General features: G+C 46.9%; 1 protein-coding gene across 1 annotated transcript in view; it reads right to left on the reverse strand.

Annotated features, from left to right (window-relative positions):
* NOTCH4 (notch receptor 4) overlaps positions 1–12,513 on the reverse strand; it is a 32,743-nt gene extending 20,230 nt beyond the window's left edge. Inside the window, exons 1-8 of the mRNA XM_036768859.1 lie at positions 12,410–12,513; positions 11,482–11,563; positions 10,867–11,147; positions 7,986–8,330; positions 7,756–7,878; positions 7,383–7,619; positions 5,583–5,738; positions 3,998–4,192 (exon numbers count right to left, since the gene is read on the reverse strand). Coding sequence (XP_036624754.1) covers positions 3,998–4,192; positions 5,583–5,738; positions 7,383–7,619; positions 7,756–7,878; positions 7,986–8,330; positions 10,867–11,147; positions 11,482–11,563; positions 12,410–12,476 — 1,486 coding nt within the window. The 5' untranslated portion in view covers positions 12,477–12,513. The remainder of the gene's footprint in view (positions 1–3,997; positions 4,193–5,582; positions 5,739–7,382; positions 7,620–7,755; positions 7,879–7,985; positions 8,331–10,866; positions 11,148–11,481; positions 11,564–12,409) is intronic.
* Between the last annotated feature and the right edge of the window lie 848 nt (positions 12,514–13,361).

Genomic DNA, 13,361 nt, shown 5'->3' on the forward strand with positions numbered 1-13,361 from the left:
AAATCTGTCTCTGCCTCCATTTGGGGTCCAGTGCCAGAGCTGAGGAGGCTTGGTCCTGATTTGTTATATAATTGGCATGTTGCTGTTTAGTTGTTTCAGTCGCATCTGACTCTTTGTGCCCCATTTAGGGCTTTCTTGTCAAAGGTACTGGAGCGGTTTGCAATTTCCTTCAGCAACTTATTTTACAGATGAGGAAACTGAGGCCATCAGGGGAAGTGACTTGCCCAGGGTCACAGCCAGTAAACCTCTGAGGCTGGATTTAATTCAGGTCCTTCTGATTCCAGGCCGAGCACTCTATCTAGTGTCACTAGCTGCCCTACAGTCAACATGCACTTCTTAATAAATTGATATGATTTGTTTCCTCAGCCACTTCAGATTCCACTAGCCACTCAGGGGAGCCGTTTTAGGATGCCCAAACAGAGCAGACAGGGAGAGTTTACTGACACTGGAGTTAGTGCAGAGGCTCAGGCAGTTGAGACTCCGGTAATGGAGAATATACATTTGTATGTTTGGTCCAAAGCCTTCCTTTCAGCAGGCATTGGAGCATTGGGAAGTCCTCAAAGAATACAATTTCTAACAAGCTGTTGTTTGTTAGGACCCTCTTCAGGGACCTTAAAACACCAGTTTGTATCTTGTTCAAATTTATACAGGGATTTTTCTGGAGAAAACAGTGCATTTTTACCCATGGAGGATCAGTCGTTCACTGTGGTGCTATTGCAAGTGAGAGAGGCTTAGTTAAGAAGGTAAGTTAGGTCAGACCATACATAATGTGTGTAATGTGTGTGAAGGAGAATGGAGTGCAGTAAGCCTGGAAAGGTAGGTTGGGGACTGGCTGTAAATGCCTGGGTCTCTAAATGCCTAACACAGGATTTTATACTTGATCCTACAGGTAATCAGGGAGCCGAGTATATTGAGTAGGGGAATGGCATGGTTAGACCTACAACAAGGACAACCACTGTGGCAGCTGGGTAGAGAATGGATTGGAGGCGTGTGTGTGTGTGTGTGTGTGTGTGTGTGTGTGTGTGTGTGTGAGAGACTGGAGGCAGGGAGATGGGATGGGAGGCTCCTGCAGTAGTCCAGATGAGAAGGGGATGAGCCCTCTATTGCCACCTGATGTGCTGGACTTGGAGTCAGGAAACCTGCGTCTCAGTCCAGGTTTTATACTTACTAGTTCTATGACCATAGGCAAATAACTTTTTCTTTCTGAGCCTCATTTTGCTCATCTATAACATGAGGCTAATAATACCTGTACTACCTATCTCGTAGAGCTGCGGTGAAGAAAGTGCTTTGTAAACCTTAACATCAGCCAAGCTTGGGTAGAGCACAATGGACTTCCCCATCTTAGATTAAATTCCTTGTAAAGTTGGGTGGGGATCTGACCAAGATTCAGGGGAGTTAGTTCAATCTCATTATCAGGAATGTCCTTCAGGACTTTGGAAGAAGGGGAGAGCTCTGAATCCCCCCCAAACTATTGGTTATTAATAATCATTTCTTGCAACTATAAGTGGTTAATGACATGGGAACGACATGCGATTGATATGCGAGTGCCATGGGGATGACATTGAGCAACATGGGAATGACAGTGACACGGGAATTACATGGGATGACATGTGAGTGACACGTGATTGAGGAGTGACGTGGGAATGCTGTACGAGGAACATGGGAACATGTGAGCGACGTGAGAATAACATGTGACAAGAAACGACACTGACATGGGAACGTGTGAATGACGTGAACAACGTGTGATTGACATGGGAATGGCACGCGACTGTCATGAGTGACACGGGAATGTCATGTGGGTGTCACAGGGATGACGTTAGTGACATGGGGATGCCATGTGATTGACATGGGGATGACACATGAGCGACATGGGAATGGCATGTGAGCGCCATGAGAATGGGAGTGTGACATACATATGAGTGACATGTGAATGGAAATGACATGGACTCTATGTATGAATCCAGCCACTTTGCTTCCTGATTCCAGTGACTCTGAGAGCCTCACTCACACTTGTGAAGAGACCGTTAATTCTGTACATTCTAGTCATCCTGATCTAAAGGACACCCCCCATGTTAATCCTGATGAGGAATGGTATATTGACGGTTCTAGCTTTGTGGAAAGAGGGGTGAGGAGAGCCAGTAAGGCAATAATCAGCCTGTACAGGGTTGTTGTCCTTTAGGAACTTCTCCACAAAAGGCTGAGCTCATAGTGGTCACCAGAGCCTTGGAATTAGGGGAAAACAAAAGGGTAAACATCTTTACCGACTCCACAGTGCCCATGGCGCTATTTGGAAGGAGCAGGGATTCTTGACCACAAAGAACTCCTCTGTTAAACACGGGACCGAAATTCTGGACCTTCCCCAGGTAATGCATGGTGTAAGGAGGTGTATATGATAAAGGCCACCGGAAGGGGAAATCCGAACAGGCTGTGGGAAACTGACTGGCAGCCAAGGTTGCTAAGGCCCGTGCTCAGGAGGCAGCCTTGACGACAGCCCTGAGACCGCTCTCACCCCTCAATATACCCTTGGGGAGCAGCGATAACATCAGACCACTGGATCTGAACTCCCCCTTCCTGGTCGCCCCCCAGTCAATCAGCGATCCTAGGATCTGGAATGCGGACACTCCCTTTTGAACGTGACCGGGCTACACATCTAGGAAAGCATGCACCTTGCAATCTGGTGAAGCCCCCTTTACTGGACTTAGCATGCTGGATTTGGCAGGCTTGCAAGGCTTTCTCTGTATGTGCCCGAGCCAAACCTGAAGGAGCAGTAAGACCCCCATCTCTCCTTACTCTTATCCAAAGATCGAGGGACCTTGCCCAGTGAGGACTGGCAGTGAGATTTTATGCATATGCCACCTTGCAGAGGCTTTAAGCTTCTCACTTAGATCAATTCATAACTGCAATGAAGCTGGGCATGATTATATCATTATATTTACACGACCCCTATGAATACAGATTTTTGATTAAATGTCCTCGATCTTATCTAGTGCAATCCTCTCATCTCACAGATGAGACTTGTCCTAGCCTTTACAGCTAATAAGTAGAAATAGCAGGATTAGAATCCACGTCTGGTGATGCCACATCCAATCCTGTTTATGGCAGAAGAGAAAATTCTAAATCTGAATAAGGTATATTATATACATAGCATTTTGGTTGCTTGCCCAAAGCCCTGGTTTGGGATTCGTCTAATAGGTATTGGCAAAAAGAAGCAGGACCCATAGTGATCTGGCATAGAGTCTCTCTTGGTTGTACAAACGGATTTTTTTCTTAACTCAGATATGGAATCATACCAGGGACATGGACAGACTGTTCTCTGGGTAATAAAGAAAGCTGATAAAACTTTTCAATTCAAGATTCAGGGAGCTTTATTTTATAAGCTTTATCACTTTGAACTTTTCATTTTATTATGGTTGTTCTCTGGCCTTGATTACCATCTACTATGTGCAATAAGTTTAAATCCTTACAAAAACTTTAAAAGGATATTGTACCTAGTTGAAGGACAGTAGAGGAAGGTGTAGGGGAAGTCAATACTGTGTTTTCAATCCACAGCTGGGCTGGGAAAGGTTAATTCCTAGTTGGAAGTGTTGGGTGGTAGCAATGAGAAAATGAAAGGACTAATTTGACCTTGGATCTCGGGAAATAAATACTTAGGACCAGGGTAGCACCATGTCCCAACTGTATTCTTAACTGTATAACTTAACTTCTCCCCCATCCCTCCCATTCTCATTTTGTCTACCTCTCTCCACATAGGAATCCCCTCAGTGGGCAATTAGGCTTGTGTCTCAGGGGGCCAACAGTGGTCCAGGTGAAGTACCTGTTCTATCTACCTTCCTAGTCCTCAGGATTGCGAGCGAGCTCCTGGAAAATGACCTGGGATCTGTTCAACTGAGTAGAGAGTGGATTCCATTTTGCTTTTGCCCCTCTGGTTGCCGTCACTCTCCTACCCAAGACCCGCCCCGCCCCCCTTGCCCACAGGCTAACCAGTGCTGTTCCATACCTGGAGGACAGAGGCAGTGGAAGGTAGCGAGCAGGTCAAGACAAGTGCTACCAGGGTCACAGGGCTGAGAGAGACACTCATCATGGTCAGTCTCGCATCGGGAGCCAGTGTAGCCTGGGGTGCAGAGGCAGTTGAAGGAGCCTGGGGTGTTGAGGCAGGAGCCGCCGTGTTCACAGGGACTAAGGCTGTGGTGGACTGAGAAGAGAGAAAGTGAGATGTGTCTTAGGAGACAAGAAAGAAGATGTATAGAGATGAAGAGAGGGGCATATGGATAGGGGATGAAAGCAGGAAGATGGTTAATATTTGTAAAGGAACCTGATCCTACAGTGGAAAGTGCTGAATTTGGGGTCAGAGGATTCCAGTGCTGTCACTTAGTAGCAGGTGATTCCACCTAACTTAAGCCTCAGTTTCCTTATCTGTAAAAGAGGGGGAAGGGTTGGACTAAATGACTCTCTGAACTTCCTTCCGGTTCAGTCTATGATGCTCATAATAACTTTTGGCCTCGTTGAGTCATTTGAGTTGCATCTGACTTTTTGACCCCATTTGGGGTTTTCTTGTCAAAGATACTGGAGCGGCTTGCCATTTCCTTCTCCAGCTCATTTTACACATGAAGAAACTGAGGGAAACAGGCTGAAGTGACTTGCTCAGAGTCATGCAGCTAGGAGGTGTCTGAGGCTGGGTTTGCCCTGCGGTCTTCCTGACTCCAGGCCCAGTGCTCTATCTACTGAGCCACCTGGCTGCTCAGATAATAACTTTAGATAGTACTTTGTGGTTTACAAAGTGTTTTCCCCATGCTCAGTGAGGAAGAGAGTACAAACCTATAGGAAGGAAATTGAAGCCTTCTGAAGCAAGCAAGGAAGGAAACAAGCATTTATTGAGAACCGACTATGTGCCAGGGACTGTGCTAAGTGCTTTGCAAATATCTCCTTTGGTCCTCACAACAGTCTTGGAAGATAGGTGCTATTATTATCCGCTTTTTGCAGTTAAGGGAACCTGAGGCAGGCAGACATTAAACGACTTGCCCAGGGTTATAGAGCTAGTAGGTGTCTGAGAACATATTTGAACTGGGGTCTTCCTGACTCCAGGCCCAGAGCTTTATCCACTGTGCCACTTAGCTGCCTTAATATCTAAGAGATTATAAATGACTTGTCCAAGGGCCATCAGCTGGAAGAGCCATGTCTTCTGCTTCTCACTCCAGAGAACTTTCCATTATACCAACACTGCCTCTGTGGGGGATATGGAAGAGAGGATGTAGCTATAGGGGTCAATGAAGGATGACATCTATATGGATGTGAAACGTAATGTGCATAGGGGGTTGGACAGCAGAAAATCAGAAGGGAGAATGTAGAACAGAGATGTGATGGCTTGGAAGAATTCTAGAAATATTCAGAAAATAAAGGTGGTGTGTCCGTGTCTCTTGCCCCCCCACCCCGGAAAATTGGAAAAATCTGAGGAAGTATAGGAAAATCCCCTTCTCTACCCTTTTCCCTTCCTCTTGGCTTTCACGTTTCTTCTGTGGGAAACAGGGTGAATAGGCTTGGTTAGAGAATTGAATGCTGGGGTTCATACATGGGTGAATACTCACCCATCTGACATTCATCCAGATCCTGGTGGCAGGTGGGTCCAGAGTAGCCAGGCTGGCATAGACAAAGTATGGCTCCTGAGATGGGATTGGTACTGCATTGGGCTTTGGGGTGGCAGGGCTGACTCAGACACATATCCTGTAGCTGGCACAGAAGACCTGGGTGGGGGGGGGAAAGAGGGAGAAGGAGAGGGAGAGGGAGAGGGGAAGAGAGAGAGAGAGAAAGAGAGAGAGAGAGAGAGAGAGAGAGAGAGAGAGAGAGAGAGAGAGAGAGAGAGAGAGAGAGAGAAACAGACTGAGGTCCTTATGTCCCCCTATATCATTTCCAGAGCTTTCTGTGTCTTCCTGCTTCCTCCTTGTCACTCTCTATTTTTCTTTTTTTCTACTTTTCCCCCCAATGTCTTCTGCTTCTCCCATCTTCCCACTTCTTTCCTGTGATCTCTCTGTGACTCCTTGTGTAACTCATTATCTTTTACTCTAAATCTACCCTTCTCAACTTCTCTATTTCTGTTGAAGAAACTACCATTCTTCCAGTCTCTTAGGTTTATGACCTTGGTGTTTTTCTCAAATCTTCACCTTCAGCCTTTATTGCCTCTTATCTTGATTATTGCAACAGTCTCCCCATTGTTCATCCTGCCTTGATTTCCCATTCCTGTCCGTCCTGCACACTACCATCAAAGTGATTTTCCTTAAGTGCACATCTTACATATTAATCTCCTATTCAATCAATTTCAGTGGCTCCCTGTTGTCTCTAAGATCAAATATTAAAACCCTACACAATCTGGCCCCAACCTATCTTTCTAGACTCATTGGACATTACTCGCCTTCCCGCACGCTTCAGTCTAGCCGAACTGGCTTTCTCTCTGTTCCTCACATGCCACACTCCGTCTTTTGTACCAGCTGTCACCCTTGTCTGGAATGCACTCCCTCCCTCCTTAATTCTGCCTAATAAAATCTCTCTTTGTCTTCAAGATACAGCTCAGGTAGCACCTTCTGCATGATGCCTTTCTTGCTCCCCATCAGCTGTGAGTACCCTCCTTCCCAAACTTTTGTGGTTATCGTTCAGTGGTGTCCCAACTCTATGTGATGCAATGGACTTTGTCCATGGGGTTTTCTTGGCAAAGATACTGGAGTGGTTTGTCATTTCCTTTTCTACTGTGTCCCCATTTTACAGATGAGAAACTGAGGCAAATAGGGGTTAAAGGATTTGCCCAGGGTCACCCAGCTAGTGTCTGAGACCAGATTTGACTCTGAGTTTCCTGACTCCAGACCCAGCGCTCTGTCCAGTGTGCTCCCTTGTACTTAATTATTTTGTATCTGTTCTCTTTATGTTTATTCTGTATATGCTTATCGGTCCTTGCCAATCTTCCCCTTTGGGATGTGAGCTTCTTACATGTAGAAATTGTTCCCTACTTATTAGGAGTTTGTACAGTATCTGATCCACAGAAGATGCTTAGGTAAATACTCGATTGAGTGATTGGTTTTTCCTTTCATTCTATACCTTTCACATTCATGTGTTCCCATGCCCTTACTGTTGCCTCCTGAGTTTTCCCAATGCCCCTTTATCAATCAATAAGCATTAGGTACCTACTATGTGCCAGGCAGTGTTCCTCTCACATCTCCTGTGCTTCCCCTATATCCTCATATTTCTATGTTTCTTTCAATGGGATGGAAGGAGGGGAAAAGCATTAATTATCTACTTTGTGCTACATTGTGCTAATGGCTTTACAGATATCTTACTTGTTCTCTAACTTGTCTGAGTTCTATCTCCCCCACTCCCACAACGTCCCTTCAGCCTCCTACCTGTGAGACCTGGGGGGCAGAGGCAAGTGAAGGAGCCCACCCTATCAATGCATGTAGACCCCTGGGCACAAGTGGCAGAAGCGCAGTCATCCAGGTTCTCCTCACAGTTTGGGCCACCCCAGCCACTCACACACACACAGTGAAAGCTGCCAGGGGTGTTCTGACAGGTGCCGCCGTTTTGACATCGTGCGGGGCTGGTGGCTCCGCACTCGTCCACATCCTCTGAACAGTCCCATCCTATGGAGGAAAAAGGACAGAGCTGTGGTACCTTAATACCATGGTTTCTGAAAGTTAGGAGAGACTGGGCGTGAGTCCCAGATCTTAGAACTGGACAGTTGGGTCATAGATCTTACCTATGATCTCAATAACTCACCTGCCCAGGTCTCAGGGCAGAGACAGGTGTAGGCATCTAGTCCATCTCGGCAGGTGCCTCCATTCTGACAGCTGTGTCCAATGCAATCATCTGGATTCACTCCACACTTTCGGCCTGTGAAACCTGTGCAGGGATTATGGCGATCGTTTGGGTAATAGGGGTCTTAAAGGAGAATGTCCTTATGTCTTGATGGCAAGGGCATAAGGGGAAAGGTTCTCATAAGTACTCACCTGGGAGGCAGAGGCAGTGGTGGAGAGTGGTGGACCCAGGCGCTAGTTGGCAGGTGCCCCCATTTTGGCACCCTGTAGCAGGGCAGGGTCCCACCTGGAATTCACACCGGGGCCCATCCTGTCCTGGGGGACAGAGACATTTGTAGGAGCCCAGTATATTATGGCAGGTGGCACCTGTGGGGCAGAGCTCCGAGTCCTGGAAACACTCATTGACATCATGTTGACAGCTATTGCCCTCAAAGCCTTGGGGGCAGTCACATAGAATATGGGGGTATGTGGTCCGACAGATCCCTCCATTGGCACAAGGGTTTGCTTTACAGAAGTCGTACCGCTGGCAGTGCTCCCCTAGGGTGTGGAGGTAGGAAGACAGAGAGGAGAGAAAAAGAGAGAATTTTACACCCTGTATGAGTTATAGCCTATGCTATGTGGTATGTAACAGACTTTTATTTCATGTTCACATTCACTTTTACAACCTTTATTACTTAGGTCTCTTTTTCCTAGTTATATACATGTATATTTGTTGTTAAGTCATTTCAATCGTATCTGACTCTTTGTGACTCCATTAGGGTTTTCTTGGCAAAGGTACTGGCATGGTTTGCCATTTTCTTCTCCAACTCCCTTTACGAATGAGGAACTGAGGCCAACAGGGTTAAATGACTTGCCCCGGGTCACATGGTAAGTGTCTGCGGCTAGATTTGAACTGAGGAAAATCTGTCTTCCTGATTCTGGGCCTAGGGCTCTGTCCACTGTGTCACACAGCTGCCTGGATAGACGTGTGTATATCTCAGTTTTATTATAATCTTTAAAGTTCTATTCTACTTTGCTTGGGTCATCGTCATCCTAGCTACCTTCTAATCACGCTTAACTGAGTTCTGTCGTGACTCATCCTATTCTGGTCACATCTTGTCTGGGTTGTGTTGTATCCCGCACACCCTGCTTATGCGGCACAGGCGTTGTATCACACTATTATGTCTCACCCATCGCATATCATGTACTTTAAGGCTTTAAGGATCTGGAGTTCCACCATCTATCAACAAGCATTTATTCCACACCTACTGTGTGCACCGGGCACCGGGGACACCAAGACGGAAGCGAACTAGATCCTCTCCTCAAGGAGCTTACGTTCTCTCTGCTAGTGTGCGTAGCCTTGTCACTGATGAAGCGCGGTAGCAGGGCAGGGCCCCACCCATCCTGTCCTGGGGGACGGAGACGTTTGCTCCTCTGAGACTTAGTGGGTGGCCTTTGAAAGCCGCTTTGGCCACTCTTCTTATGTGAGAGTAGTAGTAGTAGTGGTAGTGGTAGTAGTAATAGTAGTAGTAGTGGTAGTAGTAGTGGTGGTAGTAATAATAGTAGTAGTAGTAGTGATAGTAGTAGTAGTAGTGGTAGTGGTAGTAGTAATAGTAGTAGTAGTGGTAGTAGTAGTAGTGGTAGTAGTAGTAGTAGTGATAGTAGTAGTAGTAATAATAGTAGGAGTAGTAATAGTAGGAGTAGTAATAATAATAGTAGTAGCAATAGTAGTAGTAATAGTAATAGTAGTAGTAGTATTAATAGTAGTAGTAGTAGTAATAATAGTAGGAGTAGGAGTAGTAACAGTAGTAGTAATAGTAGTAGTAGTAGTGATAGTAGTAGTAGTAGTAGTAGTAGTAGTAGTAGTAATAGTTCTTATAATATTCTGAAGAACTCAGTCAATAGACAGTATCGTGATACTGGAAATGGACCATCATAGACCAAACTGTTGCCCACCCAGACACAACACTGGCCCACAGAGAAGCTTGAGAGCAGTGTTTTAACAGATATCACCATTCCAAACACCCACAATCTCCGAGCAACATGGAACAAAAACCTTCCAGAACACAGCAGCTCAACAGAGGAGATCAGTGTCACGTGGGAACAGAATAATTTCATCCTTCTTATCCCAGCCGCTCCTAGAGTCACACCAAAGGTGTTTTCAGAGAGCTTACGGAGACATTTTCTTTTTTGCTGAATGATCTGCGTGTGTTGACCTTACATCCTTATGTTTTCATTCAACTACAAAAACCAATTGTTTTATTCATCTTTGCAGTCTGTGTGCCCCTAAAAATCAAATGATAATAGTACGACAACGACTTGTCCCAGTGCTGTTTCTAGTTGAAATCCCATCAAAAAAGATGAGAATTAGATGATAGTGCTGCAGATAGAGCAAGGGACTTTGAGTTCAGGTCCCAGCCTCAGACGCTTAACTGTGTGACCCTGGGCAAGTCATTTAACCTCTACCTGCCTCTGTTTTCTCGTCTATGAAATGATAATAATAGCACTTCCTGCTTCCCAGGTTTGGGAGGATCCAATGAGATATTTGTAAAGCGCGTTGCAAACCTTAAAGTATTATCTAAATGTTAGTTATTTTTATTGTTGTTGTTTTATGTTTCTATTCCGTTCTGTTTTTCTGCCTGTTGAAATTCTTCCTTCCTTCAAGGCTTCCATATGACTTGTTAGTGCCTCCATGAAATATTTCCTGATCCCTGCAAATAGAAGTGGTTCATCTTGCCTCAGATTTCATGTAGAACTTTGCCCTTATCACACTCTACTTCTCGTTATGCTGTCCATGAACATGCCCTAGCCTCTTATTGGATTGTAAGATCCTTGAGGGCAAGCAGCTACTATGTTGCGTGTAGTAAACGCTCGATAATTATTTGTTAAACAAATGAAGTATCTGATGATTGAAGCAAAGATCCCCCTTCTCCATGCCAAGTTTCTTATTACCTGTATTAGATCACAGAAATATGGAGAGGAAGGGAGGGGAAAATAGGAAGATGTTGGCAAAAAGAGATAGGAGAAACGAGAAGGAAGAGGAGGGAACACACAGCACAATCCATTTCTCCCCTTCCTGGCCCTGTTCCATTACCTGTCCATCCGGATAGACAGTGACATCGAGGCTGGCCAGAAGGCAAGACGTGGCATCGGCCATAATGGTAACAGGGATAGGACAGGCAGGGGTCTTTGAGTTGGCACCGTGATCCTCCAAAGCCAGGCGGACAGGAGCAGAAGAAACTGGGAGGGTGGGAGGAGGGGGCTCCCTGGTGATTGGGGAGCAGGCTCTCACAACTGCCTCCATTTTGGCAGGGCCTGGGATTCTGGCAGGGATCTGGAAACTGGCACCTCTCACCCAAGAAGCCTGGAGCACACCTGGGAACAGTGAACAGACATAGGAGGAGACCCAGCCAAACCTCACCCCTTCCCCTTCCTGCTACAAGTTCTTTCTCCTTTCTTGTTTCCCCAAACCTTGCCTTTCTTTCTCAATCCATCTCTTACCAATCCCTCCTTCCCATCATCCTGTCTCATCTCTTCCCTTTTCTCCTTTCTCTTCTTCTCTCCCCTCTTTCGTCTCATCCTTCCTATCTCTCCCTACCTCTTTCTTTCTCCATCTCTCACCTGCACTCCACATTTGCTTTCCCCTCCACATTTCTTCTTTTCCTCCTCTCCCTCTTCCTTCTACCCAGACCCAATATCCAACACTCACTGACAGGTTTCTTCACCCTGGGGCAAGTTCAGGCAGGTGCCCCCATTGGCACAGGGCTCTAGGAGCTTCTCACATGACAGTCCTAGAAATTAAGGGACAGGAGCTGGAATACTGGGGGAAGAACTGTCCACCTGGACCCCTTTCCATCCTAGTTTCTGAGGACCTCTGTTTTTGAAAATGAAATGGACTCTTTCAATCCCCATCCCTTCTCGGATAGTAACTTTCTCCAATGATGCCCTTTCCCCCACCCTTGTACCCCCCTCCCCAATTCTACAGCATCCTAGATCCTGGTCCTCCCTTCTCTCAGTCTCCCCACCCCCTTCCTGTTTATTCCCTGGCTTCCCAGTTCTGTGCCCCCAGGCCTGTCCCTCGGAAGCAGATGACAGGGCTAGGGAGGGGGGCTGAGAGGGACCTAGGAGGTGAATGGTTGAGACACTGAAGGGATATCCTACCGGAAAGGCCCAGTGCTGAGCTAACCAGGGGTGGGGACAACAAGAATGGGTTAGGGAGACTTTGGATTCTGTCTTTCACATTCCCAGCTCCATCGCCCCCTCCAAATTGTGTAGCTGGAGAATCTGTGGGTGAAAGTTTCTGTAGTTTCCCCAACTAGACTGTCACCTTTCTCTGTTCCTTCTTCTGGGCAGGGGTGGGGTGAGGTCGGTGGGTGGTAGGGTAGGGGTGGGGGTGAAGTGGAAGGTTTAGGTCTTTAGGACCTTGCCTTTGCACCTCACATTTCCTGTGACTGTCTCACCTCCTCTACAGTCACAAGACCAGTGTATCCCGTGGTTTCTCCCCAGCCTCCCCCTTCCCCTTGCTGGTTCTCACTTAATCCCTGCAACACCCTGCACCAATGTTCTCTTCCCTCACTCATTTCCGAATCTTAGTGGAGAGAGTGACTCCCAGCTCCTATCCATGCCAACATCCTTACCTCTGGTCAGTGGCAGGGAGATCATCAGCAGCAGCAGCAGTAGCAGCAGCATGGAAGGGTGCTGCATCTTTGACACTCCCTCAGGATCCACACCCTCCTCTCTCCAGGAGGGGACCCCCCAGAGTCTTTGGTTGGTTGTGGCAAGAGAGTCTCCTCTGTTCCCACATCCCCTTCCTCCTCCTCCTTCAGGCCCCACGTCTGAACTGTTTCCTGAGACACACAATGTCCTGGACACCCTTGGGATGGGGGGAGGGAGGAGGAGGGAGTTGGGAGCAGTGAACATGGTGGGGGAAGAGGGGAGGGGCCTTCTATCCCTGAAACCCCCTTGTCATGATGGGGCAGGGATGAGAGGTTGTATGGAGGGCAGTGGGCATGGGGGTTCAGATGGAGAGGGAAACAGAAGAGATGGGGGCATTTTATGGAACTCTCCCATCCCCAGGGAACCACATGTTTTTCTCGCTGCTCTGGTTGGCTGAAGAATCTCTGAGATTCCAAAGGCCCAGCAGAAGCTAAGATTGGAAAAAAAAGTTATGAGGGAGTGGGGAAGAGTCTTCCTCACTTTGGGGGGCTGCTCCCAGGACAGGATACTTGTTTCATACGGCTAGGATGGACACCTCCCCAGAGTCAACAAACTACTTTCATGTGAATTCACCCAGCTATGGTAGAGGGGCCATCAACATCCCTGGAAGGGACCTTAATCCCTTCCCAGGAGGGAACAAGCATTTATTAACCACCGACCATGTACCAGGCGGTGTTAAACACTTCACCAATATTATCTTATTTGATCCTTACAACAGCCCTGTGAGGTTGTTACTGTTACCCCCATCTTACAGTTGAGGAAACTGAGACAGACAGAGGTTACATGACTTGCTCTGGGTGACACAGCTAGAGAGCATTGGAGGTCAAATCTGAACTCAGGTCTTCCTGACTCCAGGCCCAGTGCTCTCAACCA

Source organism: Trichosurus vulpecula, chromosome 7, assembly GCF_011100635.1.
Source record: "Trichosurus vulpecula isolate mTriVul1 chromosome 7, mTriVul1.pri, whole genome shotgun sequence".
Taxonomy (NCBI): Eukaryota; Metazoa; Chordata; class Mammalia; order Diprotodontia; family Phalangeridae; genus Trichosurus; species Trichosurus vulpecula.